Here is a 27,129-nt window from a genome sequence, read left to right as displayed (position 1 = left end):
ATTGTGGTTTACCAGGGTTATGGCTGAAGCTATCATTGTATTGGTTTTTCCAGCTGGCGGCTGGCTTTCTCATGAAACCATTCCGAGCAGTTCATGAGCTTTCCGAAGCAGCGGGAAGGGATGTTCCTCCCCCTTCTGGTGCTTGCCGGTGTTTTTGGGCTTACCGTTTTTGCCTGGAAAACAATCCGATGGTCCGGCTGGCTGCTCTCGTAGACGATCAAAGAGTGGATACTCTTTGATCGCCTCTATGACCTTGGAGGACCGGAGCAACGTCATAACATGAGTTCTGGTCAAGGCTGGAAGTAAATCTTTTTTTTTATCTTTTGCTTTTAAAGTTAAGGAAGAAATTTGGGGTCTTTTTGACCCCAGATGTCTCCATAAAGAGGACCTGTCATCCTTATTTCTATTACAAGGGATGTTTACATTATTTGTAATAGGAGTAGAAGTGATAAAAAAAATTAAAGGGACAGTGTAAAAATAAAAAGTAATATAGAAAAAAAAAATTTGAAGAGACCCCATCCCTGCGCGGTGCTTGTGCACAGGAGCGAACGCATACGTAAGTCATGCAACGGTAATCGCACCCCACATGTGAGGTATCACAGAGAACGTTAGAGCGAAAGCAATAATACTAGCACTAGAACTCCTCTGTACCTCTAAACAGGTAACCTGTGAAGGCTTTTTAAGCGTCGCCTATGGAGATTTTTTTTTTTTCAAATTCTTTTTTATTATGAAACGTAAAAGAGAAAACATGAGTACAAGTGATACATCATTATGCAGATACAGATGTGTTGTAGCATACAGAGTCAATACACAAAACAGTATGGGTGAGAAAGGTGAATGTAAAATGTCAACAAACCCGAGTCACTCAAAACAGGGTAAATAGACAGCAGGTCCGTTCATAACATATAAGAACATGTAGAGATCTACCAGAAAAAAACGGCCAACATGTAGCGTAGTCCCAACAGGTTCGCAAACAGTGGAGAGCAGCTTGCCTCAAAGTAATGTCAGAAAAGGTGAGCATACAACACATTAGGAAAGGGTACAAGGATACAAGGGGAGGGGGGGGGGGGCAATGATGCCTATGGAGATTTTTAAGTATCGTAGTTTGCGTAATTTTAACCGCTTCCGTACCTGGTCTCTTCTGGCACTGTTTCAACAATTAAAAAAAAAAGAAACACTGAAGTTAGCCAAATTTTTTATTACAATGTAAAAGATGATGTTACGCTGAGGAAATAGATACCTAACATGTCACACTTTCAAATTGCGCACACTTGTGAAATGGCGCCAAACTTCTGTACTTAAAAATCTCCATAGGTGACACTTTAAACATTCTTACGGTTACTAGTTTAGAGTTACAGAGGAGGTCTTGAGCTAGAATTATTACTCTAGCTCTAACGTTCGTGGTGATACCTCACATGTGAGGTTTGAACGCCGTTTACATAAATGGACGCGATGTACATAAGCGTTCACTGCTGCGTGCAAGTACACGGGGACGGGGGCGCTTTCAATTTTTTTCTTTTATTGTTTATTTTATTACATTTTTTCTATTTATTTCCTTTTTTTCACACTTTCCTTTTAAATTTTTTTTATCACGGTTATTCCTATTAAAAGGAATGTAAACATCCCTTGTAATAGGAATAGGGCATGACAGGTCCTCTTAATGGGGAGATCGGGGGTCTATTAGAGCTCCAAATCTCTCCTCTGGTCCCCCCTGCAGCCGATCAGGCCGGGATTAGATGTCCAGGTAAACAAAGGGGCAGAACCGGAAGTGGGGAATACTCGCCGCTCCTGGTCTCCAGGGTTACAGAGCGAGGGGAATGATGTCAGTTCCTATCTCTGTGTACAGGGCAGCCATCACTACTGGCCACATCGCTCCCGACCTCCACGATGGGACCGGAGAGCCCGGGAGAGGCGGTGGGAAGGGGGTGGAACCTCCTTCCATCATCCGCAGAAGTGATCGAGTTGCTAATTATCCACTCAGATCACTTCTGCGTTGTACAGAATCGCCGGCTGAACAAAATGATACCGGGATGATGCCCTTAGGTGCACCCACCACCCCACTATTACCACTGAACCCCAAAAACATATGGGTACGTCCATTTGGTGGAATGGTTAAAGTGTATTTTCCCCCAAAAAATTGCATTTGCAAAACCGCTTCGCAAATACTGTGTGACATAAAAAATTACAATGACCGCCATTTTGTTCTCTTTGGCCTCTGCTAAAATAAAAAAAATTTATAATGTTTGGGGTTCTAAGTAGTTTTCTAGCAAGAAATGCTGATACTGTTCGGAGGAAGATGAAGGGAGAACACCCTGAAGGCCAGTCCTAAAAGTTACCTGTTAGAGCAAATAACCAAAACATCTCCGAGAGTACCTTAACTGTTTTGCTGCGAGGAACAAATGCAATCACCGTAAGAACGCTAAGTACAAAAATCCCAATATGGTCCACAAGGTGGTGACCTGACTTCTCTCAGATGGAACGCACAGACAGGAAGTGATGTAAGATACTGACAGGAAGTGATGTAGGTCCACAGAGGAAGCGATGTCAGATATAAATAGGAATTTCAGAGGCCAGTTGGGAGGAAGAAGAGAGGAGACGTAGCTGGATGTGGCAGAGGTAATAAGATATTATTTTCTATATATAATCTTTAATTACATAAAGAAAAATTTCTCCTTCCTTTTTATGCCGGAGGAACAGAAACAGAGGAACGCATAACACTGAGAATCAGATTGCAGTCCCCCGGTGAAATCACATAAGTAGGATGAGCAGCAAAACTTCCTCCAGCTCTCCTGTAGCGCCCTCACCAGGCAGAGCCGAGGTACTCATAATCTATCTGGGGAAGAGGCAGAGCTCGGGGTGACCCTGACACTCACCTCTGGAAATATTCAGCAGCATTCCTCCCTCGTCACTACTAACATTAATCCTGTCCTCTGCCCCAACACCAACTGGGCCCACACGCCTCACCCCCCATCTAACACCACTGTCCCCCATTCCTCACCCCCCATCTAACACCGCTGTCCCCCGCTCCTCAACCCCCATCTAACACCGCTGTCCCCCACTCCTCACCCCCCATCTAACACCGCTGTCCCCCGCTCCTCAACCCCCATCTAATACCTCTGTCCCCCATTCCTCACCCCATCTAACACTGTTGTTCCCTCACTCCCCCCATCTACTACCACTGTCCACCATTCCTCTCTCCCTATCTATCACCGCTGTCTCCCGCTCCTCACCCCCCATCTATCTCTGCTGTCCCTCACTCCTCACCCCCATCTACCACCACTGTCAACCACTCCTCACCCCCCATCTAACACCGCTGTCCCCCGCTCCTCACCCCCCATCTAACACCACAGTCCCCACTTCTCACCCCCCCATCTAACACCGCTGTCCCCCATTCCTTACCTCTCATCTAACACCGCTGTCCCCACTCCTCACCTCTCATCTAACACCGCTGTCCCCCCGCACCTCACCCCCTATCTAACACCGCCATCCACCATTCCTTACCCCCATCTATCACCCCTCTTCCCTACTTCTCGTTCCTCATCCAACACTGTTGTTCCCCTCTCCTCACCCCCCTTCCCACACTGCTCACCTATATTCCACAACCCTCACAGACACTGTTGTCCCCCACTCCTCATTCCCTCATTCTTTTTTTTTTTTTCTTTATTTAAGAAGAGGTTGCAGTATAAACAGAGTTAAGGCACATCAGGAAAAAATGAGATGCAATCTGACAACAACATCATAAACATTGTTTCGTCAAAAAGGTTAAATTGGTTGGAGAATGAACATGGTCAACTGGACCAGAAAGGTGGGGTCAAACCCCTCCCGGACGTGCATAGTAACTGACATTGAAATGAAACAAGGGCTGATGGATTTGGGGATAAGTCCTCATTCCCTTATTCAACATTGCAGATCTCCACTCCTCACACCCCATATTTCACGCTTCTGTCCCCCACTCTTCACCCAGACCCAACGCTGCCACCTTGCTTTCTCTCGCTACTCTCATGATATCGCTCTTATCTCTATTAATAAAGCACAGACCTGACCAGAGAGGTGAGGAGGATTCTGGGAGGTCACATGATATCACTCTTATCTCTATTAGTAAAACACAGACCTGACCGGAGAGGTGAGGAGGATTCTCAGAAGATTCTTAGAAGGACACAAGGATCTCTACAAGGACGTCATGATGGAGAATCAGCCGCCCCTCACATCACCGGGTAAGAGGAGACTTTATTGTAAAGGAGAGAGCAGTACGGAGGCTCCACCTAGATCCCCCATCATCTGATAAACACATAGAAACAATGTATTCAGTCAGTGTGTGTGTTTCCTACAGATGGATCCAGTAATGGGAACCCACCAGATAGATGTCCCTGTCCTCTGTATTCCCAGGATTCCACACAGGAAGGTCACACCATCCCTCACCATCATCAGGTAGGTGAAGATGGATGTCAAGATCGTAAAAGTGATCTGACTGTATGAAGATATATTCCACTTTTCGGTATAAGGTTATTTGTGCTCACATTTTAAAGCAACCATTCCCTGCTATTTTGTTTGTTTTAGAATGAAAATCTGATAGATATAAAAGATGAGGTTAAAGAGGAAGAAGAGACGTATGTGAGGGGGGATCAGCAGTTCAGGGAAGAGGTTGGGATGATGGACAAAGTTAAAGAGGAGGAATCTTCTCCAGACATCAGCATAGGTGAGTGATGGCCACTAAATACAAAAACTGTTTGGGTATATGGATTTATGTTTGAGGATCTGTAGATCCACTTCTACAATGACGTCATGATGGAGAATCAGCCGCTCCTCAAATCACCGGGTAAGAGGAGACTTTATTGTAAAGGAGAGAGCAGTACGGAGGATCCACCTAGATCTCCCATCATCGGATAAACACATAGAAACAATGTATTCAGTCAGTGTGTGTGTTTCCTACAGATGGATCCAGTAATGGGAACCCACCAGAGAGATGTCCCCGTCCTCTGTATTCCCGGGATTCCACACAGGAAGGTCACACCATCCCCCACCATCATCAGGTAGATGATTGACAATGATTGGTAGTTCTGATTTATATACGGTATATTTGTTACAAGAAATGTTTTATTATATATTCAGAGTGAAAACCTCGGGGATGATAATATTGATGTTAAAGAAGAGTATAAAGAGGAGGATGAGGAGTATGGAGTGATGGAGGAGTTTTCAGAAGGACACAAGGATATGATGGAGCCACCTAATACCAGGAACCCACCAGAGAGATGTCACCGTCCTCTGTATTCCCGGGATTCCACACAGGAAGGTCACACCATCCCTCAATGTTACAAGGTCGGTGAGACAGAGATTATAAAACACAGACTCATGGAGACAATGTGTGGATTTTTATGTCACAATAATAAATCTTATATTTTATAGATGATATTCTTTCATTTTCTTGATTTAGAGTGGAGATCCAATCGATATAGAATTTGAAGTTAAAGCAGAAGAAGAAGAGAGGTATGTGAGGGATGATCAGCAGTCTATGGAGGAGGATGGAATAACGGGGACATTTATAGAGGGGAACACTCCTACAAAGATCAGCACAGGTGGGTCATTAACACTAAATACATTCCTCCACCCATACTGCTCACTGATTGGTCCAGAGTAGGGCGGGGACTGGGTGATATCAGCCTGTAATCCCCTGGTCACTTTCCTGAGCTGTGTTCCCCGTCCTGTATTTCTCTCGGATAATCTTCCTTCTCTGTGCTGCAGACACAATTTATGTCTCTAGACTGGATTTATGGAGATTCTGGGAATCGGCTGGCAAAAAAATGTGCATGATATAGGCACCTAGGTTATGAGTTTTGGGTCTTCTGCCCCATGCCTGAGTCTAACGTCCTATCCCAAACAAATGAGGAAAAGATACTGTACACCATATGAAAGGTCCATCTCCAATCCTCAATATAACGTCATGTTCCAAACAATAAAATTGTTATCATTTCAATAGCATTATTACTTAGTGATGTTTGGTTGGGTAAGGTTGTATCATTGATCCATGTCAGATCTCTTTTTTTTTTTTTTTTCAATTCTTTTATTTATATAAAAGACAACTTCCAGGCATAATAAACAGTAACATTCCTTATAGAACATATGCTGAGACAGTGTATTACAACATTGAAGACAATTCAGTCATAAGGTTGAGATCTACATCGGTGGTAGAATAAGAGGTGTTCTACAATTCCTCTAATGGGAGGAGTTATGCAGGACTAGAAAGTTCCCGGAGTTGTCTGTTCCAGTTTGGCATAACGTATAGAAGAAGAAGGAAGGAGTAAAGTGAATAAGTAGTGGAAAGAGAGAGGGAAGTAAAAGAAACCTAGAGAGAGGCAGAAGAGGATAAGTAGGTGGGATGAGGGGGGAAGGGGTAAGGAGGTGTGAAAGGGGGGGGATTGGGGGTTAGGAGGGTTAGCATTGGTAAAGCTATGGCCCTACATCAGCAATACTTTCCACCAATATTTTAGAGCTCCCCCAAACTCAACATGAGGTCTCTTTAGTATTGCCTCCCTTAATTAAAGAGCAGCCTTCATTAGAGAGGACAAATATATTCCATTGACCCCAGGTTTTGGTTTATCGTTCGTGTTGGGGACGTGTCGAGAGAACAAGGTTTTCCATTCTATTTATTTCTTCGACCTTTTTGAGCCACATGTCAACAGTCAGGACCTGTGGGTTTTTCCATTTAAGAGGGATGCACATTTTAGCAGCATTTAGAAGGTGACAAATGACAGAATTTTTATAGGTCTGGGCCGGGATGTTAGAGGCATGGAGAAGGAAGAGAGCAGGGTCATTGGGGAGCGGTCGGTTTATAAACCTCTGAGACATTTCACGTACTGTCTTCCAGAACTCCTCTAGTTTAGGACACAACCAAAAATCATGTAGGAGTGTCCCCCGGTCCTTCCTGGCATCTCCAGCACTGATCAGTGAGTGTGGGGAAGAATCTGCTCAACCTTGACGGCGTGCGGTACCACCTTGTTAGGAGTTTGAAGTTGGTTTCTTGTATTTACATGCAGATGGATGATGTAAATGTAAACAGAATGATGTGATTTTGTTGGTCTGGATTAAAGTTACAGTCTAAATCCCGTTCCCTCTTAGCTAAGAATGGGGGTTGGTAAGTCCCCTGGGGTGTGATCAGTAATGCATAGGTCGTGGATAATACCTGTGTTAGTATTCTGTCTTGAGAGCAATGTTCATCGAAGGGTGTAAGTTGTGTGTTGCGTTCACTGGGAGGTGGAAATGAGTTTAAGAAATTATGGAGTTGCAATGCCCTCCAGAAATCTAGACGGTAGGGTCCCGAGGAGTCCATGAGGTCTTTGAGTGCAGGCCAACTAGATGATGTTGAAAAATTGGGAGGCTTGGAAATAGCCTGACTCCATCAAGGTCCTGAATGTTTTATCTTGGTAGCCGGGGGTAAACTGGGGATTCCCCAGTATGGGTGTCAGTGGCGAATGCGTCGGGGAAAGTGAAAGTTGTGTGAATAATTTAGAGCAGGTTCTTACTGTGTGACCTATGAGGGGATGGCGTCTTATGGAGTCTGGTAGTGAATGGTGGCACGATGAAGCTCTATGGAGGGGTATGTCACATTGGGCCTGTTCTAGTCTGGGCCAAAGCTTTGCTTCACCATGATGACACCAGTCTGAGTCTCCCCAATTGTGTAGTCTGACAGTACTTGCATAAGTCCGGAACTGCCAGTCCACCTAGTCGTTTAAGCAAGAGTAGTCTCCTACATAGCCTAGGTCGCTTATGTGCCCAGATAAAACCACTAGTAGAGTGTCATCTTGTTTAAAGTATTGTGAAGAGATGAATATCGGAAGTGCTTGAAAGAGGTATAGAGAGTATGCAGATTTTAATAATGTTTCATCTTTCAGATTTAGTAAAGTTTATATTTAGATTGGACAGAGTGCCATATGCCTCAAACTTGTGAAGAAGATTCGGTAGGGAAATTATGGGATTTATGAGGGAAAATAACATGTCGTCGTATTTTCTGCTGGGTCACCCCAACAGTCATGCCTGAGATATCCAGGTGGATGCGTATTCTACATAAAAAGGTTTCTAGTAGGGTTGAGCGGACACCTAGATGTCCGTGTTCGACGGGTTCGGCCGAACTTTAAAAAAAAGTCCGGGTCCGTGTCCCGGACTTTTACCGAACTTTTCCCGGACACCGAACCCCATTGAAGTCAATGGGGACCCGAACTTTAAGGCACTAAAATGGCTCTAAAACACCAAAGGAAAGGGCTAGAGTGCTGCAAATGGCAGCAAAACGTAATTAAGAGCATGGCAAGTGCTCTGCAAACAAATGTGGATAGGGAAATAACTTAAAACAACAAAAAAAAACAGAAAAATAAAACAATGTTCTTCTTCATCTCTGAAGGACGAGGCCCATATGGAGTAGGAGGGAGGTTGAGGTGGTGGTGGATGTGGCGGTGACATAGGCGTGCGCACAGGGTGTGCTGGGTGTGCCTGGGCACACCCTAATCACCTAGGGCACATAGCATTGCCAGTGAGGAGATGGGAAAGATCTCCCTGGGACCTGCTCTGCTCTATTTCTCCTTGCCTACAGGTACATGGCCCCGATACATTACTCTCCCTGCTGGCAAACACATGCATGTGTATTTCAACTTTGGGGTGCACACCTTAATGCAATAGGCTGCGCACACCTATGGGCGGTGTAGGTGGAAGCGGCGGTGGAGGAGGACCAGGGCCGGATTAACAGCATCATGGGCTTGGTGCTGAGGATTTTGAAGGGCCTTAGGGCCGTGCCTTGCCATGCACCCAGAGGAGGAAGGGTGCAGCCATGCATGCCTAATTCAACATGGGATGCTGTCTCTGAAGCCCATAAACACATCCATGCATCGCCAACTGTCCCTCCTTGTCCGGCCTTCACGCTGTGTGGGGAGGTTCTGAGGGTGCTGCCTGGGGAAGCGAGCATAGAAGCCAGACTTCTGTGTTTACAAGTGACAGAAGAGCAGTAACAGTGAATATGGCCAACCCGGGGCCTATATAAAAGGTAGGGGCCTGGAGCTGCAGCTCCAATAGACCCTACATTAATCTGGCCCTGAGGAGGAGGACGAGGTAGCCAACACTGCTTCTTTTCACAAATTTTAAATGAGGGTACACCCCAAAAGAGTGAGAAAGAGCAAAAATGGAACAATGGGTGGGTAAGGTCGGTATCCATTGCTATTCTGCATAAGGTACGGAAAAGTCCCGTGGGATCCATGCCTGGTTCATTTTAATGAACGTGAGCTTGTCCACATTGTCTCTGGACAGGCGGCTGCGCTTGTCTGTTATAACGCCCCCAGCCGTGCTAAATACCCGTTCAGATAATACACTGGCTGCAGGGCACGCCAGCACCTCCAAGGCGTAAAGGGCAAGCTCAGGCCATGTGCCCAATTTGGAGACCCAGAAGTTGAAGGGGGCAGACCCGTCATTCACTACATGTAGGCGTGTGCACACATACTGCTCCACCATGTTGGTAAAATGCTGCCTCCTGCTAAGACGTTCCATCTGAGCTGCTGGTGCTGCTGTTTGTTGTGGCGTGCTGACAAAGCTTTTCCACATTTCGGCCATGCTAACCCTGCCTTCTGAGGTGCTGGCGGTGCCCTGGTTGCGTTGGCGACCTCCTCCTCCTCTGCCTTGTGCTTCCACTGTGGCCCCGCTGTCAGATGGGAATGCCAGCAGCATGGCGTCTACCAGCGTGCGCTTGTACTCGCGCATCTTGCGATCGCGCTCCAGTGAGTGAATTAAGGACGGTACGTTGTCCTTGTAACGGGGATCCAGCAGCGTGGCCACCCAGTAATCAGCACAAGTTAGAATGTGGGCAACTCGGCGGTCGTTGTGGAGACACTGCAGCATGTAATCGCTCATGTGTGCCAGGCTGCCCAGAGGCAACGAAAGGCTGTCCTCTGTGGGAGGTGTATGGTCCGTGTCCTCTGTATCCCCCCAGCCACGCACCAGTGATGGCCATGAGCTGGCCTGGGTGCCACCCTGCTGTGAACATGGTTCCATCTCCTCCTCCAGCTCCTCCTCCTCCTCATCCTCCTCATCCTCCAGAACTGTGCCCCTGCTGGACAATTGCGTCCCTGGCGTTTGCGTGTGCAGGAACCCACCCTCGGAGCCCCTTGCGAATGACTGCCCTGAAAGCCTTGGAAATGTTACCTCTTCATCCTCCTCCTCCTCCTCATCCTGTGCCACATCCTCTTCCATCATCGCCCGAATTGTTTTTTCAAGGAGGCATAGAAGTGGGATAGTTAAGCTGAGAACGGCGTCATTGCCACTGGCCATGTTGGTGGAGTACTCAAAACAGCGCAACAAGGCACACAGGTCTCGCATGGAGGCCCAGTTATTGGTGGTGAAGTGGTGCTGTTCCGCAGAGCGACTCACGCGTGCGTGCTGCAGCTGAAACTCCACTATGGCCTGCTGCTGCTCGCACAGTCTTTCCAGCATGTGCAAGGTGGAGTTCCACCTTGTGGGCACGTCACATATGAGGCGGTGAGCGGGAAGGCCGAAGTTACGCTGCAGCGCTGCCAGGCGAGCAGCAGCAGGGTGAGAACGCCGAAAGTGCGCACAAACGGCCCGCACTTTCTGCAGCAGCTCTGACATATCGGGGTAGTTTTTAAGGAACCTCTGCACCACCAAATTCAGCACATGCGCCAGGCAAGGGATGTGCGTCAAACCGGCTAGGCCCAGAGCTGCTATGAGATTTCGCCCGTTATCGCACACCACCAGGCCGGGCTTGAGGCTCGCTGGCAGCAACCACTCATTTGTCTGCTGTTCCATGCTCCTCCACAACTCCTGCGCGGTGTGTGGTTTGTCCCCCAAACAGGCAAGTTGTAAAACTGCCTGCTGTCGTTTACCCCTGGCCGTGCTGAAGTTGGTGGTGAAGGTGTTACGCTGTCCGGATGAGGAGGCGGTAGAGGATGAGGAAGCGGAGTAGGAGGAGTTAGGAACAGGAGGCAAACTGAAGCGCCCTGCAATCCTCGGTGGTGGAAGGACATGCGCCAAATTGCTATCCGCCTCAGGCCCATCCGCCACTGCATTTACCCAGTGTGCCGTTAGGGAGATATAACGCCCCTGACCGTGCTTACTGGTCCACGTATCCGTAGTTAGGTGGACCTTGGCACAGATGGCGTTGCGCAGTGCACACCTGATTTTTTCCCCCACTTGGTTGTGCAGGGAAGGGATGGCTTGCCTGGAAAAGTAGTGGCGGCTGGGCACGACGTACTGTGGGACAGCCACCGACATAAGGTTTTTAAAACTGTGCGTCTCCACCAGACGGAATGACAGCATTTCAAAGGCCAATAATTTTGAAATGCTGGCATTCAGGGCCAGGGATCGCGGGTGGGTAGGGGGGTACTTCCTCTTCCTCTCAAGTGTTTGGGAGATGGAAAGCTGAACGCTTCCACGGGACATTGTGGAGATGGTTGTTGGTGACCCAGGTGGTGGTGTTGCTGACAGATCGTCTGTTTGCGGGGTGGCAGGTGCCGGTATCACTACAGATGTGGCTGGAGCGGCCGAGACTGCAGCAGAAGAGGAAGCAGGATGAGCCAGAGACGTTTCTTGGTTTTGAAGGTGTGTACTCCACTGCAGCTCGTGCTTTGCACTTAGATGCCTGATCATGCAGGTTGTGCTCAGGTTGAGAAGGTTCATGCCTCGCTTCAAGCTCTGATTGCACAGGGTGCAAACCACTCGTGTCCTGTCATCAGCACATTTTCTAAAGAACTTCCACGCTAGAGAACTCCTTTGAGCTGACTTTGGTGCGCTCGTTCCCTTGCTGCGTTGGGCAGTAGCGGGCGTAGTGTCTAGGGCACGGCCGCTCCGCTTCTGCACCCTGCTCCCTCTTCTGCTGTGCTGGTGGCTCTGTGCGACCACCGCCTCTTCCTCCAAACTACTCAGTTCACCTGCATGACGTTCATTCCATGTGGGGTCGAGGACCTCATCGTCCTCCACATCATCTTCCACCCAGTCTTCACCCCTGCCCTCCTTGTCGGTCTCCACAATGCTGAACGCCGCAGCAGTTGGCACCTGCGTTTCGTCATCATCGGAGACGTGCTGCGATGATCCTTGCATGTACTCATCTTGAGGAATAAGTGGTTGGGCATCGCTGCACTCAATCTCTTCCACTTCTGGGGCAGGGCTAGGTGGATGGCCCTGGGAAACCCTGCTGACAGAGTCCTCAAAAAGAATAAGAGACTGCTGTATGGCTTGGGGCTCAGACTGCTGGCCTGATTTGCAAGGGGGTGAGGTGAAAGACGGTTGGACATTGGCTGCAGGTGCCAACTCTGACCTTTCTGCAGTAGACTGGGTGGGAGACAATGTGAAGGAACTGGAGGCACTGTCAGCAGCAAACCAATCTACTATCGCCTCAACTTGTTCTGGCCTCATCACTTCTAGGGGCGTTTGATGCCCTACCAAATACTGATGCAGGTTCTGTCGCCTACTCACACTTGAGGAAGGTGTTTCACTTGTGCGTGTAGCTGGCACAGATCGACCATGTCCTCTCCTTGCAACAGGAGCTCTACCAGCAGCACCACGACCCAGGCCACGGCCCTTATTTGACGGTCTCCTCATATTTCTGTAATTTAAGATCTTGCCCTAGAAAGGTTTTTATTGAATAGCGGAATAGAAAATATGATCCAAAAAAAGTGTATGTATATCACACGTACACAACCACACTAGGCCCCAATTACTATTGTTTGTACCCCTAAAAGGCTAGATGAGGAGTAGGGGGAGTATGGAACAGGCAGCACCCTCAAACCTTCAGAAGTATGAGATGAACCCCAACAACTTGGAAAGGTGGATCTCTCTCACACGTACCGACACAGACTATCCCGCAATTCAATTGATCCTCAAAGGTTTTTATTGAATAGCGGAATAGGAAATATGATCAAAAAAAGTGTATGTATCTCGCACGTACACAACCACACTAGGCCCCAATTACTATTGTTTGTACCCCTAAAAGGCTAGATGAGGAGTAGGGGGGGTATGGAACAGGCAGCACCCTCAAACCTTCAGAAGTATGAGATGAACCCCAACAACTTGGAAAGGTGGATCTCTCTCACACGTACCGACACAGACTATCCCGCAATTCAATTGATCCTCAAAGGTTTTTATTGAATAGCGGAATAGGAAATATGATCAAAAAAAGTGTATGTATCTCGCACGTACACAACCACACTAGGCCCCAATTACTATTGTTTGTACCCCTAAAAGGCTAGATGAGGAGTAGGGGGGGTATGGAACAGGCAGCACCCTCAAACCTTCAGAAGTATGAGATGAACCCCAACAACTTGGAAAGGTGGATCTCTCTCACACGTACCGACACAGACTATCCCGCAATTCAATTGATCCTCAAAGGTTTTTATTGAATAGCGGAATAGGAAATATGATCAAAAAAAGTGTATGTATCTCGCACGTACACAACCACACTAGGCCCCAATTACTATTGTTTGTACCCCTAAAAGGCTAGATGAGGAGTAGGGGGAGTATGGAACAGGCAGCACCCTCAAACCTTCAGAAGTATGAGATGAACCCCAACAACTTGGAAAGGTGGATCTCTCTCACACGTACCGACACAGACTATCCCGCAATTCAATTGATCCTCAAAGGTTTTTATTGAATAGCGGAATAGGAAATATGATCAAAAAAAGTGTATGTATCTCGCACGTACACAACCACACTAGGCCCCAATTACTATTGTTTGTACCCCTAAAAGGCTAGATGAGGAGTAGGGGGGGTATGGAACAGGCAGCACCCTCAAACCTTCAGAAGTATGAGATGAACCCCAACAACTTGGAAAGGTGGATCTCTCTCACACGTACCGACACAGACTATCCCGCAATTCAATTGATCCTCAAAGGTTTTTATTGAATAGCGGAATAGGAAATATGATCAAAAAAAGTGTATGTATCTCGCACGTACACAACCACACTAGGCCCCAATTACTATTGTTTGTACCCCTAAAAGGCTAGATGAGGAGTAGGGGGGGTATGGAACAGGCAGCACCCTCAAACCTTCAGAAGTATGAGATGAACCCCAACAACTTGGAAAGGTGGATCTCTCTCACACGTACCGACACAGACTATCCCGCAATTCAATTGATCCTCAAAGGTTTTTATTGAATAGCGGAATAGGAAATATGATCAAAAAAAGTGTATGTATCTCGCACGTACACAACCACACTAGGCCCCAATTACTATTGTTTGTACCCCTAAAAGGCTAGATGAGGAGTAGGGGGAGTATGGAACAGGCAGCACCCTCAAACCTTCAGAAGTATGAGATGAACCCCAACAACTTGGAAAGGTGGATCTCTCTCACACGTACCGACACAGACTATCCCGCAATTCAATTGATCCTCAAAGGTTTTTATTGAATAGCGGAATAGGAAATATGATCAAAAAAAGTGTATGTATCTCGCACGTACACAACCACACTAGGCCCCAATTACTATTGTTTGTACCCCTAAAAGGCTAGATGAGGAGTAGGGGGGGTATGGAACAGGCAGCACCCTCAAACCTTCAGAAGTATGAGATGAACCCCAACAACTTGGAAAGGTGGATCTCTCTCACACGTACCGACACAGACTATCCCGCAATTCAATTGATCCTCAAAGTTTTTTATTGAATAGCGGAATAGGAAATATGATCAAAAAAAGTGTATGTATCTCGCACGTACACAACCACACTAGGCCCCAATTACTATTGTTTGTACCCCTAAAAGGCTAGATGAGGAGTAGGGGGGGTATGGAACAGGCAGCACCCTCAAACCTTCAGAAGTATGAGATGAACCCCAACAACTTGGAAAGGTGGATCTCTCTCACACGTACCGACACAGACTATCCCGCAATTCAATTGATCCTCAAAGGTTTTTATTGAATAGCGGAATAGGAAATATGATCAAAAAAAGTGTATGTATCTCGCACGTACACAACCACACTAGGCCCCAATTACTATTGTTTGTACCCCTAAAAGGCTAGATGAGGAGTAGGGGGGGTATGGAACAGGCAGCACCCTCAAACCTTCAGAAGTATGAGATGAACCCCAACAACTTGGAAAGGTGGATCTCTCTCACACGTACCGACACAGACTATCCCGCAATTCAATTGATCCTCAAAGGTTTTTATTGAATAGCGGAATAGGAAATATGATCAAAAAAAGTGTATGTATCTCGCACGTACACAACCACACTAGGCCCCAATTACTATTGTTTGTACCCCTAAAAGGCTAGATGAGGAGTAGGGGGAGTATGGAACAGGCAGCACCCTCAAACCTTCAGAAGTATGAGATGAACCCCAACAACTTGGAAAGGTGGATCTCTCTCACACGTACCGACACAGACTATCCCGCAATTCAATTGATCCTCAAAGGTTTTTATTGAATAGCGGAATAGGAAATATGATCAAAAAAAGTGTATGTATCTCGCACGTACACAACCACACTAGGCCCCAATTACTATTGTTTGTACCCCTAAAAGGCTAGATGAGGAGTAGGGGGGGTATGGAACAGGCAGCACCCTCAAACCTTCAGAAGTATGAGATGAACCCCAACAACTTGGAAAGGTGGATCTCTCTCACACGTACCAACACAGACTATCCCCCAATTTAACTGATCCCCAGAGGTTTTTGATTAAATAGCGGAATAGAAAATATGATCCCAAAAAAGTGTATGTATATCACACGTACACAACCACACTAGGCCCCAATTACTATTGTTTGTACCCCTAAAAGGCTAGGAGTAGGGGGAGTATGGAACAGGCAGCACCCTCAAACCTTCAGAAGTATGAGATGAACCCCAACAACTTGGAAAGGTGGATCTCTCTCACACGTACCAACACAGACTATCCCCCAATTTAACTGATCCCCAAAGGTTTTTGATTAAATAGCGGAATAGAAAATATGATCCCAAAAAAGTGTATGTATATCACACGTACACAACCACACTAGGCCCCAATTACTATTGTTTGTACCCCTAAAAGGCTAGGAGTAGGGGGGAGTATGGAACAGGCAGCACCCTCAAACCTTCAGAAGTATGAGATGAACCCCAACAACTTGGAAAGGTGGATCTCTCTCACACGTACCAACACAGACTATCCCCCAATTTAACTGATCCCCAGAGGTTTTTGATTAAATAGCGGAATAGAAAATATGATCCCAAAAAAGTGTATGTATATCACACGTACACAACCACACTAGGCCCCAATTACTATTGTTTGTACCCCTAAAAGGCTAGGAGTAGGGGGAGTATGGAACAGGCAGCACCCTCAAACCTTCAGAAGTATGAGATGAACCCCAACAACTTGGAAAGGTGGATCTCTCTCACACGTACCAACACAGACTATCCCCCAATTTAACTGATCCCCAGAGGTTTTTGATTAAATAGCGGAATAGAAAATATGATCCCAAAAAAGTGTATGTATATCACACGTACACAACCACACTAGGCCCCAATTACTATTGTTTGTACCCCTAAAAGGCTAGGAGTAGGGGGAGTATGGAACAGGCAGCACCCTCAAACCTTCAGAAGTATGAGATGAACCCCAACAACTTGGAAAGGTGGATCTCTCTCACACGTACCAACACAGACTATCCCCCAATTTAACTGATCCCCAGAGGTTTTTGATTAAATAGCGGAATAGAAAATATGATCCCAAAAAAGTGTATGTATATCACACGTACACAACCACACTAGGCCCCAGTTACTATTGTTTGTACCCCTAAAAGGCTAGGAGTAGGGGGAGTATGGAACAGGCAGCACCCTCAAACCTTCAGAAGTATGATATGAACCCCAACAACTTGGAAAGGTGGATCTCTCTCACACGTACCAACACAGACTATCCCCCAATTTAACTGATCCCCAAAGGTTTTTGATTAAATAGCGGAATAGAAAATATGATCCCAAAAAAGTGTATGTATATCACACGTACACAACCACACTAGGCCCCAATTACTATTGTTTGTACCCCTAAAAGGCTAGGAGTAGGGGGAGTATGGAACAGGCAGCACCCTCAAACCTTCAGAAGTATGAGATGAACCCCAACAACTTGGAAAGGTGGATCTCTCTCACACGTACCAACACAGACTATCCCCCAATTTAACTGATCCCCAAAGGTTTTTGATTAAATAGCGGAATAGAAAATATGATCCCAAAAAAGTGTATGTATATCACACGTACACAACCACACTAGGCCCCAATTACTATTGTTTGTACCCCTAAAAGGCTAGGAGTAGGGGGAGTATGGAACAGGCAGCACCCTCAAACCTTCAGAAGTATGAGATGAACCCCAACAACTTGGAAAGGTGGATCTCTCTCACACGTACCAACACAGACTATCCCCCAATTTAACTGATCCCCAGAGGTTTTTGATTAAATAGCGGAATAGAAAATATGATCCCAAAAAAGTGTATGTATATCACACGTACACAACCACACTAGGCCCCAATTACTATTGTTTGTACCCCTAAAAGGCTAGGAGTAGGGGGAGTATGGAACAGGCAGCACCCTCAAACCTTCAGAAGTATGAGATGAACCCCAACAACTTGGAAAGGTGGATCTCTCTCACACGTACCAACACAGACTATCCCCCAATTTAACTGATCCCCAAAGGTTTTTGATTAAATAGCGGAATAGAAAATATGATCCCAAAAAAGTGTATGTATATCACACGTACACAACCACACTAGGCCCCAATTACTATTGTTTGTACCCCTAAAAGGCTAGGAGTAGGGGGAGTATGGAACAGGCAGCACCCTCAAACCTTCAGAAGTATGAGATGAACCCCAACAACTTGGAAAGGTGGATCTCTCTCACACGTACCAACACAGACTATCCCCCAATTTAACTGATCCCCAAAGGTTTTTGATTAAATAGCGGAATAGAAAATATGATCCCAAAAAAGTGTATGTATATCACACGTACACAACCACACTAGGCCCCAATTACTATTGTTTGTACCCCTAAAAGGCTAGGAGTAGGGGGAGTATGGAACAGGCAGCACCCTCAAACCTTCAGAAGTATGAGATGAACCCCAACAACTTGGAAAGGTGGATCTCTCTCACACGTACCAACACAGACTATCCCCCAATTTAACTGATCCCCAAAGGTTTTTGATTAAATAGCGGAATAGAAAATATGATCCCAAAAAAGTGTATGTATATCACACGTACACAACCACACTAGGCCCCAATTACTATTGTTTGTACCCCTAAAAGGCTAGGAGTAGGGGGAGTATGGAACAGGCAGCACCCTCAAACCTTCAGAAGTATGAGATGAACCCCAACAACTTGGAAAGGTGGATCTCTCTCACACGTACCAACACAGACTATCCCCCAATTTAACTGATCCCCAAAGGTTTTTGATTAAATAGCGGAATAGAAAATATGATCCCAAAAAAGTGTATGTATATCACACGTACACAACCACACTAGGCCCCAATTACTATTGTTTGTACCCCTAAAAGGCTAGATGAGGAGTAGGGGGAGTATGGAACAGGCAGCACCCTCAAACCTTCAGTATGAGATTGTGTTCACTGTACCCCACAAAGATTGAGTTCACTGTACCCCACAATGATTGTGTTCACTGCACCCCACAAAGATTGTGTTCACTGCACCTCACAAAGATTGTGTTCACTGTACCCCCCAAAGATTGTGTTCACTGCACCCCACAAAGATTCTGTTCACTGTACCCCACAAAGATTGTGTTCACTGCACCCCAAAAAGATTGTGTTCACTGCACCCCAAAAAGGATGTTGTTCACTGCACCCCAAAAAGGATGTTGTTCACTCCACCCCAAAAAGATTGTGTTCACTGCACCCCACAAAGATTGTGTTCACTGCACCCCAAAAAGATTGTGTTCACTGCACCCCAAAAATGATTTTGTTCACTGCACCCCAAAAAGGATTTTGTTCACTGCACCCCAAAAAGGATGTTGTTCACTCCACCCCAAAAAGATTGTGTTCACTGCACCCCAAAAAGATTGTGTTCACTGCACCCCACAAAGGATTTTGTTCACTGCACCCCAAAAAGATTGTGTTCACTGCACCCCAAAAAGGATGTTGTTCACTGCACCCCAAAAAGGATTTTGTTCACTGCACCCCAAAAAGATTGTGTTCACTGCACCCCACAAAGGATTTTGTTCACTGCACCCCACAAAGATTGTGTTCACTGCACACCAAAAAGGATTGTGTTCACTGCACCCCAAAAAGATTTTGTTCACTGCACCCCAAAAAGATTGTGTTCACTGCAGCCCAAAAAGATTGTGTTCACTGCAGCCCAAAAAGATTGTGTTCACTGCAGCCCAAAAAGATTGTGTTCACTGCAGCCCAAAAAGATTGTGTTCACTGCAGCCCAAAAAGATTGTGTTCACTGCAGCTCACACACAGAAAAATGGATGTGGATCACTGACACCTGCCTATCTCCAATCCCACACCACACAGCAATATCGATTGTAGTTTGTAGAACACAGTTTCCCTAAAATTCAGCAGACTCTGTCCCTAACAGGATTGAGAAGAGATCGTAGATCAGGATTGAGTGCAGATTCACCCCACCCCCCACACAGCAATATCGATTGTAGTTTGTAGAACACAGTTTCCCTAAAATTCAGCAGACTCTGTCCCTAACAGGATTGAGAAGAGATCGTAGATCAGGATTGAGTGCAGATTCACCCCACCCCCCACACAGCAATATCGATTGTAGTTTGTAGAAGACACTGACCCTATATAATTCAGCAGACTCTATCCCTAAAATGCCTACAACTCGCCCTGCCTAAACACTCCGACCTGTCCCTCAATTCTATCCGGACACAAATGGTTTTTTCCTGCCTATCTTTCCCTAATCAGCAGCCAGCACGTTGATGTGTGCTCTGTCCCTGAATCTAAGCAGCATAATGACGCCGCTGCGGCTGCCTCGAACTTATAAAGACTTGGTCACATGCTTCAGACGGCCAATCACAGCTACTGAGACATTTGCAGGCATGGCTGGGATGGCTTAAGGCACACCAGTTAAACGATTGTTGATTGGCTGTTGAAAGCCCGCCATGAAAAGAGCGCCAAAGCATGCAAAACCCGGAAATAAAACGACCGAACACGGATTTTTACCCGAACATACAGTAAAGTGTCCGTGTCCGTGTTCGGGTACAAAAAATCCAATTATTCGGTACGAACACGAATAATACAGTCCGTGTTCGCTCAACACTAGTTTCTAGTGATAATGCAAAGAGTAAGGGTGACAGAGGGCACTCCTGTCTTGTCCCACTTGTAATTCTGAAATAGTCCAATAAGATACCGTTCACCTTAACCTGGGTGGCAGGGCAGAATAGATCTGGGAGATCCAGTTTAGCATGGTGTTGCCCTAAGTAGTAGGGGGCGGGGGGGGTATGAAGAGAATGGAGATAAAGAGGGGAGGCAAAGATGGTATGAGAGAGGAAGAAAGGAAAGTCAGGCAAGCAAAGAATATGAGAGAGTGAAAGAGAAGGGGGGAATCCCACAGAGAGAGGCCTCAAATTACTAAGAGATTGCAAAAAAAATGCTAAGACGCTCACCAGTAAGGAGCCGGATGAATTAGCGTGTGCCTATGTGGGGTTGTAGCTGGAAAGAGCCAAGGGACGGGCCCGACCCCCCCCCCCCCCCCCCCGGCAGCCTTCTTGAATAAATGAAAGGTATATAAGGTGTATCACTGCTCCCTATAGGACTGCTGAATTTTCACACTTTAAGGATTCCCTTGGGTTACCTGTAGCAACTGCTTGCAGAACTTGCAGAAATCTTAACACTTTATGTTCTTGGCTCAGTCAATGATCAGTCTAGGGGTAGTTGTTTTTGTGGTTTTATTTCATATTGGGATAGGAGAAGGGATGAGTGGGATACTCCAACTGTTGAACTATTCACAATTAAGAGGACTTCTAGCTTGAGAATGCGGCAAGGCCGCTACTTCATCCTGCCACTTGAATGAAGCTGAGGTAAGTGTTCCTATTTGTGTTTCTCCTCAGGGTACTCCCCCAGCACCCCCTTCCTCTGTACTAGCTGACACCTGTCCACTGACTATAAACTTCACAGTGGTCCCCTTCCTGGGCAGACCCCTGGGCAAGATCCTCTGTACTCACGATACAGTTTTTCCAGATTGTTGCAGTGCCCTGACTCCTCCAGTCAGCTCTCCTGGACCTCTGGGTTCAGCTCCTTTCCACTGGTTCAGGCCAACTGCCTGTGACCATCACCAACTGCTGCAGAAGAGGAGGCAGCCACCATCCTCCTTCTGGGACTTTGCTTCCCGCCAAAAGACCTCTACCTCATGTGCCCCTGGCTTTTTATACCCTGCCCCACAATTCACCAAGACAACCCATCTGTGCCAATCCTTGGGACTGTATCAAAAGCCTGTGTGTCATTGGCCAGGTTTCCTCCAGCATCCAATGTGCCTCCCCATTGGATCAGCTGGGGACACTCCCTTAGACCAGATGAATCACACACTGGGCACACTGAGCAGACCTAACTCACAGATCCTGCTCCCTGATAAGCAGAGTGCAATATAGAATTTACCTGCTGCTTCTCTGATAGGCAGACAGAGACAAAACTATACTCAATCTCTAGCACCTGACTAGGAGGGTGCTACATCCACCCCCCACCAAACGAGCCATGTCCTCACTGGCTCTGGGGCAGCCTCCCCCCTACAAAAATTTCCTACAAAAATAAACGGAGTATCCCACAAACCTGGAAAAGGGGGGGGGGAGGGAAATAACAAATGTACATATAATAAATTATGTAGAAAAATATAGATATTCTGAACAAATATTCACAAAACAACTTAATGCACCCCCCACCACACAAAACTCTGCTTGAGTGGGTAACATGTCAACATTAACTAACTAGGTAACTAACATTCACTTTTCAAAAATGGAGGGCCTTGCCAGACCCGGACATCCCGTGCAAGCCTGCAAAGGAAGAATTAAAGGTTAGCACTTCCAACATTTGCATATTAATAACATTCTACCTAATGTAGTGAGAATGCCCTCTCCTCAGAGGCGACCTTCTCACCCAAGATCCCTAGCTACACATCCTGACAGATGTCACTTCCAGTAGGCTTGACTAGGCGTTCAGCTCCACTCCTGTACAGGTGACAACCAAACCCTGTCAAGCTAACTATCTACCTTCTAGCCACAATGAGTGACTGAAACAGACACAGTCCCTTTAGCACCCGGGCACTGACTCTTCTTCCATTTCAGCCAAGCCCACAAGTTCTCGAAGACATGTGGAGTCCATCCGACTGATGGTCACAGTGTCCCTCACACCTGTAGCACCGAGGCTACATGTCTTCTTAAGGACAAGGTATTTGCTGGAGCCTGAGCAACCTGTCAGACTTGTGGGTGTAAACAGTCTCTTCAGGGGCCCCTGGCACTAGGGCACCCCCCACCAAAGATACCTCAGGCCACTACCCATTCTCCCTAGGTAGAAACCCAACAAAGTTCCATTACTGGGCCGTTGGCCCAATAGAATCTTCACAAGGCATCTTTGTAAAAGAGTCTCTTTGCAAAGAATTCTCCTCTTCAGCCCGATGACCTAACTACTCCACAGAGTGTCCTTTTAACTTGCGGTGGTACATGATCCTGGCCCGATGGCCCAAAGGATCTCCTTTTTAGCACAGTTATAGTATCACTAGAGTCCTCCTTTAGTAAGGGTCTCTTCTTCTTTAAAGTTGGAGGGTTGGCCCTCTTTACTGGAACCACTTAGCAGTGGTAATTGTAGATTTCCCAATCCCTTTTGCAAGGATAGAAGGGAAAGGGGTATTGGAAATAGGGCTTGGGCCCTAGCAACAAAGGTGAAACTTGAAACATCACTGTACACTTCACATTCGGGCTCTCCAGCCCATCTTCTTCTGTAAGCAAACTCAGGCTAGCCAGCCTCACTAAACTCAGCATCCTGTGTCCTTAGCAATAGTAGTCAGGATGTGGGATTCACACACCTTTCCCCTCTGAGTCTTTTACAAGGATGGACCATGCCTGGCCAGATCCATCTGGGCGGTGGACCTCCACTCTGTCTATATCGATGGCCCGCCCAAAGTTCCAGTTAGCCTTTACAGATTGGAAGGTTTTCCATAACTCCGGCTTTGACTGGTTGCAGTGGGGTTTTGGGATATAAAGGAAGTCCCACACAGCCTCGTCACACCAAGCCTCTCTCCTGGCCTCAATCTCCAACATGATCTCCCTTGGAGCATAAGGAAAGTCATATCCATATTCTAAGGCCACCTTCCTCTGTATCAGATGTTGTAGTCTGGAGAACCTGGGGAATGTTTGTCTGTTGCCTCTCCCAGGTGGGGAATACAGGGTCTCCTCCTTAATGATGAGAGACGCATAGGCCTCATTTTGTTCCTGAGCCCGGGCATAGGTCCGAGGAGGGAATAGATCTGGGACCCGGTTAGAGTAGGCCTCACAGAACCCCAGATTCTTAGCACACTGTCCATGTATCACAGAATCTCTAGTCTCCTCATCAGGAACACTTGGACTGGCCGAACTGCTCCGTTCATTCGACCCCCAGTCCCACTCGGTTTCTTCCTCTGATTTCCAGACATCGATCCCCTCCTCCAAGGATCTGTAGCGATGCTGGAAACTAGGAGACCCCACATAAATGACCCCGGCCTCTTCCTCGCTGCTCAAACTCACAGCCCTGGTCACCGCAGGCCATTGACTCCCCTTTGCCTTTGTTGGAGCAGACCTGGTGTCTGCCACTGCAGTCTTCTGTACATCAGGTGGCCGCTCCCCAGCCCTCACTACCTGCATGCACACAGCCTCGGAAGTACAGGTTTCTCTCATGTGGCACTCTGTAGCACTGGCAGATGTTACTGAGCCCAGTTCCATCAGCACCCTGAACACTCCTCTTCCTCTGCCCAGAGTCCTGATTAAGAGGCCAACCGAGCACGAGTGACCCCGGTCTCCCATGTCACATTCAGTCTCCTGGGCTGTTTTTCACTCTTCCCCGCCCGCAGCAGCAGATTGCCACAGTGCCCGCACTGGCCCCACCCTTGCATCCATATGGTAACATTCAGGCATTGACTACATACCAGGCCCAAGTGTTCCACGCCTGCTCTGGTACACAACGCCAGTCTTCTATCGGGCACCAATCACACCCCGGTGTCCCACAGGGCCGATGTCGGCATTCCGGTCTGCTCCACAGGATCTCCGCCAACATGTGGAATAGCCTCCGCGCTCGGGCTTACTCCGCCACTCGCCATCTTGCTTCTCCACACACGTGTCTCCCTCTCAGCTACACCCGAAGGCAGAAGTAATTTATAGACCCCCCTTCCTCTTTCCAGATTGGCTGTGCGTGGGCGGTGTCTCCGCCCACAACTCCAGATTAGCTGATTCTTTGGCGGTGGCTCCTCCTGATAGGCAGATCTCTCCAGCGCCCGCTTTCCAGCGCGGTACAGTAACCTTTTCATTGCCACTCCAACTCAGCTCAGCCAGCATGAAAATCACTGTAAAGCAGATCGTGGTCTTCAATCCACACGCATCCGCCATCCTTGTCTGTACCTGGGCCTCAGTTGTACCTCCATCTCTCCAGGCCAACTGACCCCCTTTGCTATTTAGGAGAATTGTCCTGCTGTCAGACATTGCATGGCCGACATTCTTCTTCATAGCATTTGTACCGACAACTCTCGCCATACTGTCTTGGAAAAGTGTCCCGCTGTCATTAATTGCACGGTCAACATTTTTCTCTATAGCACTGGCACAAACATGGCCCCCGACACACCGATCCACGTGCCCTGGGCCGTCATTTTCTCCGTCCACACTTGCACCATTCACTGTTAAGCATTTGTATAGCGTGATGCAACTCTCCTTCTCTAACTCTCCTGCACATTTCTTGAGAGCAGATTACAGTCCCAACAAAAGTCCATCCGTTGCCGCTGGCAACCACCACTTTGAACTTCACTCTTCATCCCACTCTCCCAAACTCCTGTAGGATTAGTCCTAGGAATGAATAAACAGGAGGGAACGGGATAAGGCGCAGGCCAATGAGATGTTGGGGGAGTGGGTGGAGTCAGTGAGATGTTGGGGGAGTGGGTGGAGTCAGTGAGATGTTGGGGGAGTGGGTGGAGTCAGTGAGATGTTGGGGGAGTGGGTGGAGTCAGTGAGATGTTGGGGGAGTGGGTGGAGTCAGTGGAGGTGGCGAATGGAAACATGCAGGAGTGACTATATATGAAGGTTACAATCGCTGTGTCTATGACTGTACAAAGCGGAAATATTGTGTACCGAATGGAATGGACTTTTCTTTCTTTATAATAAAACTTTTTCTGATTTAAAATAAAAAAAACACTCAGAAAAGATGAGTAGGGAAAATGTCAGTGGCCTCCACCTGTAAAACCATTCCTGTTTTGGAGGTCGTCTCATTGTTGCCCATCTAGTGCACCTGTTGGTAACAACCCCCTCTGCTACTTGACTGAGCAGATGAATATCCCAGGAGTTTCCCTGACTTGATGCTATATTCTGATTATAAAGTGTTGAGCAGTGTATATGAGTGTGGAAAACTCTTGGTAATTTTTCTTGTCTTCTGACAGACGGACTCTGTAGTGGGAATAGAAGGACATCGGAGGAAGATGTGACTACAGAAGATGACATGGCATCTTCTCCAGAAGTAAATCCCGTTCCTCATAATATACATGACAGACCTCACCATTGGAGGAGATCATTGGAATCTCCTGATACTTCACATAGTTCTCTAATATCTGACAGTGCCGACGGGTGCGGGAAACCATCTCATCTCAGGGAATCTTCTTTATACCATACAGGAGAGAATTCATTCTCATGTTCAGAGTGCGGGAAATGTTTTAAACAGAAAGGAACCTTTCTTAGGCACCAGAGAATACACACAGGGGAGCTTCCCTTTTCATGTTCAGAGTGCGGGAAAGGTTTTATTCGTAAAGAAAGCCTTCTTAGTCACCGGAGAATACACACAGTAGAGCGTCCCTATTCATGTTCAGAGTGCGGGAAATATTTTAATGATAAAAGAAACCTTCTTAGCCATCAGAGAATACACACAGGTGAGCGTCCCTATTCTTGTTCAGAGTGCGGGAAATCTTTTATTCGTAAAGGACACCTTCTTACCCATCAGAGAATACACACAGGTGTGCATCCCTATTCATGTTCAGAGTGCGGGAAAAGTTTTAATGATAAAGGAAACCTTCTTAGGCATCAGAGAATACACACAGTAGAGCATCCCTATTCATGTTCAGAGTGCGGGAAATGTTTTAATCAAAAAGTAAGCCTTCTTATACATCAGAGAAAACACACGGGTGAGCGTCCCTATTCATGTTCAGAGTGCGGGAAATGTTTTAATCGTAAAGTAAGCCTTCTTAGACATCAGAGAAAACACACGGGTGAGCGTCCCTATTTATGTTTAGAGTGCGGGAAATGTTTTATTCATAAAGGACACCTTCTTAGCCACCAGAGAATACACACAGGTGAGCATCCCTATTCATGTTCAGAGTGCGGGAAATGTTTCAATGAGAAAGGAACTCTTCTTTTGCATCAGAGAATACACACAGGTGAGCGTCCCTATTTATGTTTAGAGTGTGGGAAATATTTTATTCATAAAGGACACCTTCTTATCCATCAGAGAATACACACAGGTGAGCATCCCTATTCATGTTCAGAGTGCGGGAAATGTTTTAATCATAAAAAAAACCTTCTTAGGCATCAGAGAATACACACAGGTGAGCGTCCCTATTCATGTTCAGAGTGCGGGAAATGTTTCAATGATAAAGGAACTCTTCTTTTGCATCAGAGAATACACACAGGTGAGCGTCCTTATTCATGTTCAGAGTGCGGGAAATGTTTTAATCGTAAAGGAAACCTTCTTCGCCATCAGAGAATCCACAGGGGAGAGCTTCTCTGTTAATGTTTAAAGTGCGGGAAATTTTTTAATAATAAAGGAAACCTTCTTAGCCTTTAGAGAATACACACAGGTGAGCCTTCCTATTCATGTTCAGAGTGTGGGAAATGTTTTAATTGTAAAGGAAACTTTCCTAGCCTTTAGAGAATACACATAGGTGAGCCTCCCTATTCATGTTCAGAGTGCGGGAATTGTTTTGCGCTCAAACGTTTACCTGTTAGACACCAGAAAGTTCATAAAAGCGAGTGTCTT

General features: G+C 46.7%; 2 protein-coding genes across 2 annotated transcripts in view; both read left to right on the top strand.

Annotated features, from left to right (window-relative positions):
- LOC309543738 (uncharacterized protein) overlaps positions 1–7,942 on the top strand; it is a gene marked incomplete at its 3' end in the record, with an annotated part of 41,487 nt that extends 33,545 nt beyond the window's left edge. Inside the window, exons 7-10 of the mRNA XM_082276183.1 lie at positions 5,005–5,030; positions 5,110–5,316; positions 5,432–5,573; positions 7,887–7,942. Coding sequence (XP_082132309.1) covers positions 5,005–5,030; positions 5,110–5,316; positions 5,432–5,573; positions 7,887–7,942 — 431 coding nt within the window. The remainder of the gene's footprint in view (positions 1–5,004; positions 5,031–5,109; positions 5,317–5,431; positions 5,574–7,886) is intronic.
- Positions 1–26,883, top strand: part of LOC309543741 (uncharacterized protein) — a gene marked incomplete at both ends in the record, with an annotated part of 66,894 nt that extends 40,011 nt beyond the window's left edge. Inside the window, one exon of the mRNA XM_082276184.1 lies at positions 25,943–26,883. Coding sequence (XP_082132310.1) covers positions 25,943–26,883 — 941 coding nt within the window. The remainder of the gene's footprint in view (positions 1–25,942) is intronic.
- Between the last annotated feature and the right edge of the window lie 246 nt (positions 26,884–27,129).

This window comes from Pelophylax lessonae (assembly GCF_965119305.1).
Source record: "Pelophylax lessonae genome assembly, contig: HAP1_SCAFFOLD_336, whole genome shotgun sequence".
Taxonomy (NCBI): domain Eukaryota; kingdom Metazoa; phylum Chordata; class Amphibia; order Anura; family Ranidae; genus Pelophylax; species Pelophylax lessonae.
Note: the sequence above shows the minus strand (reverse complement) of the source record. Positions and strands in the feature narration are given on the sequence as shown.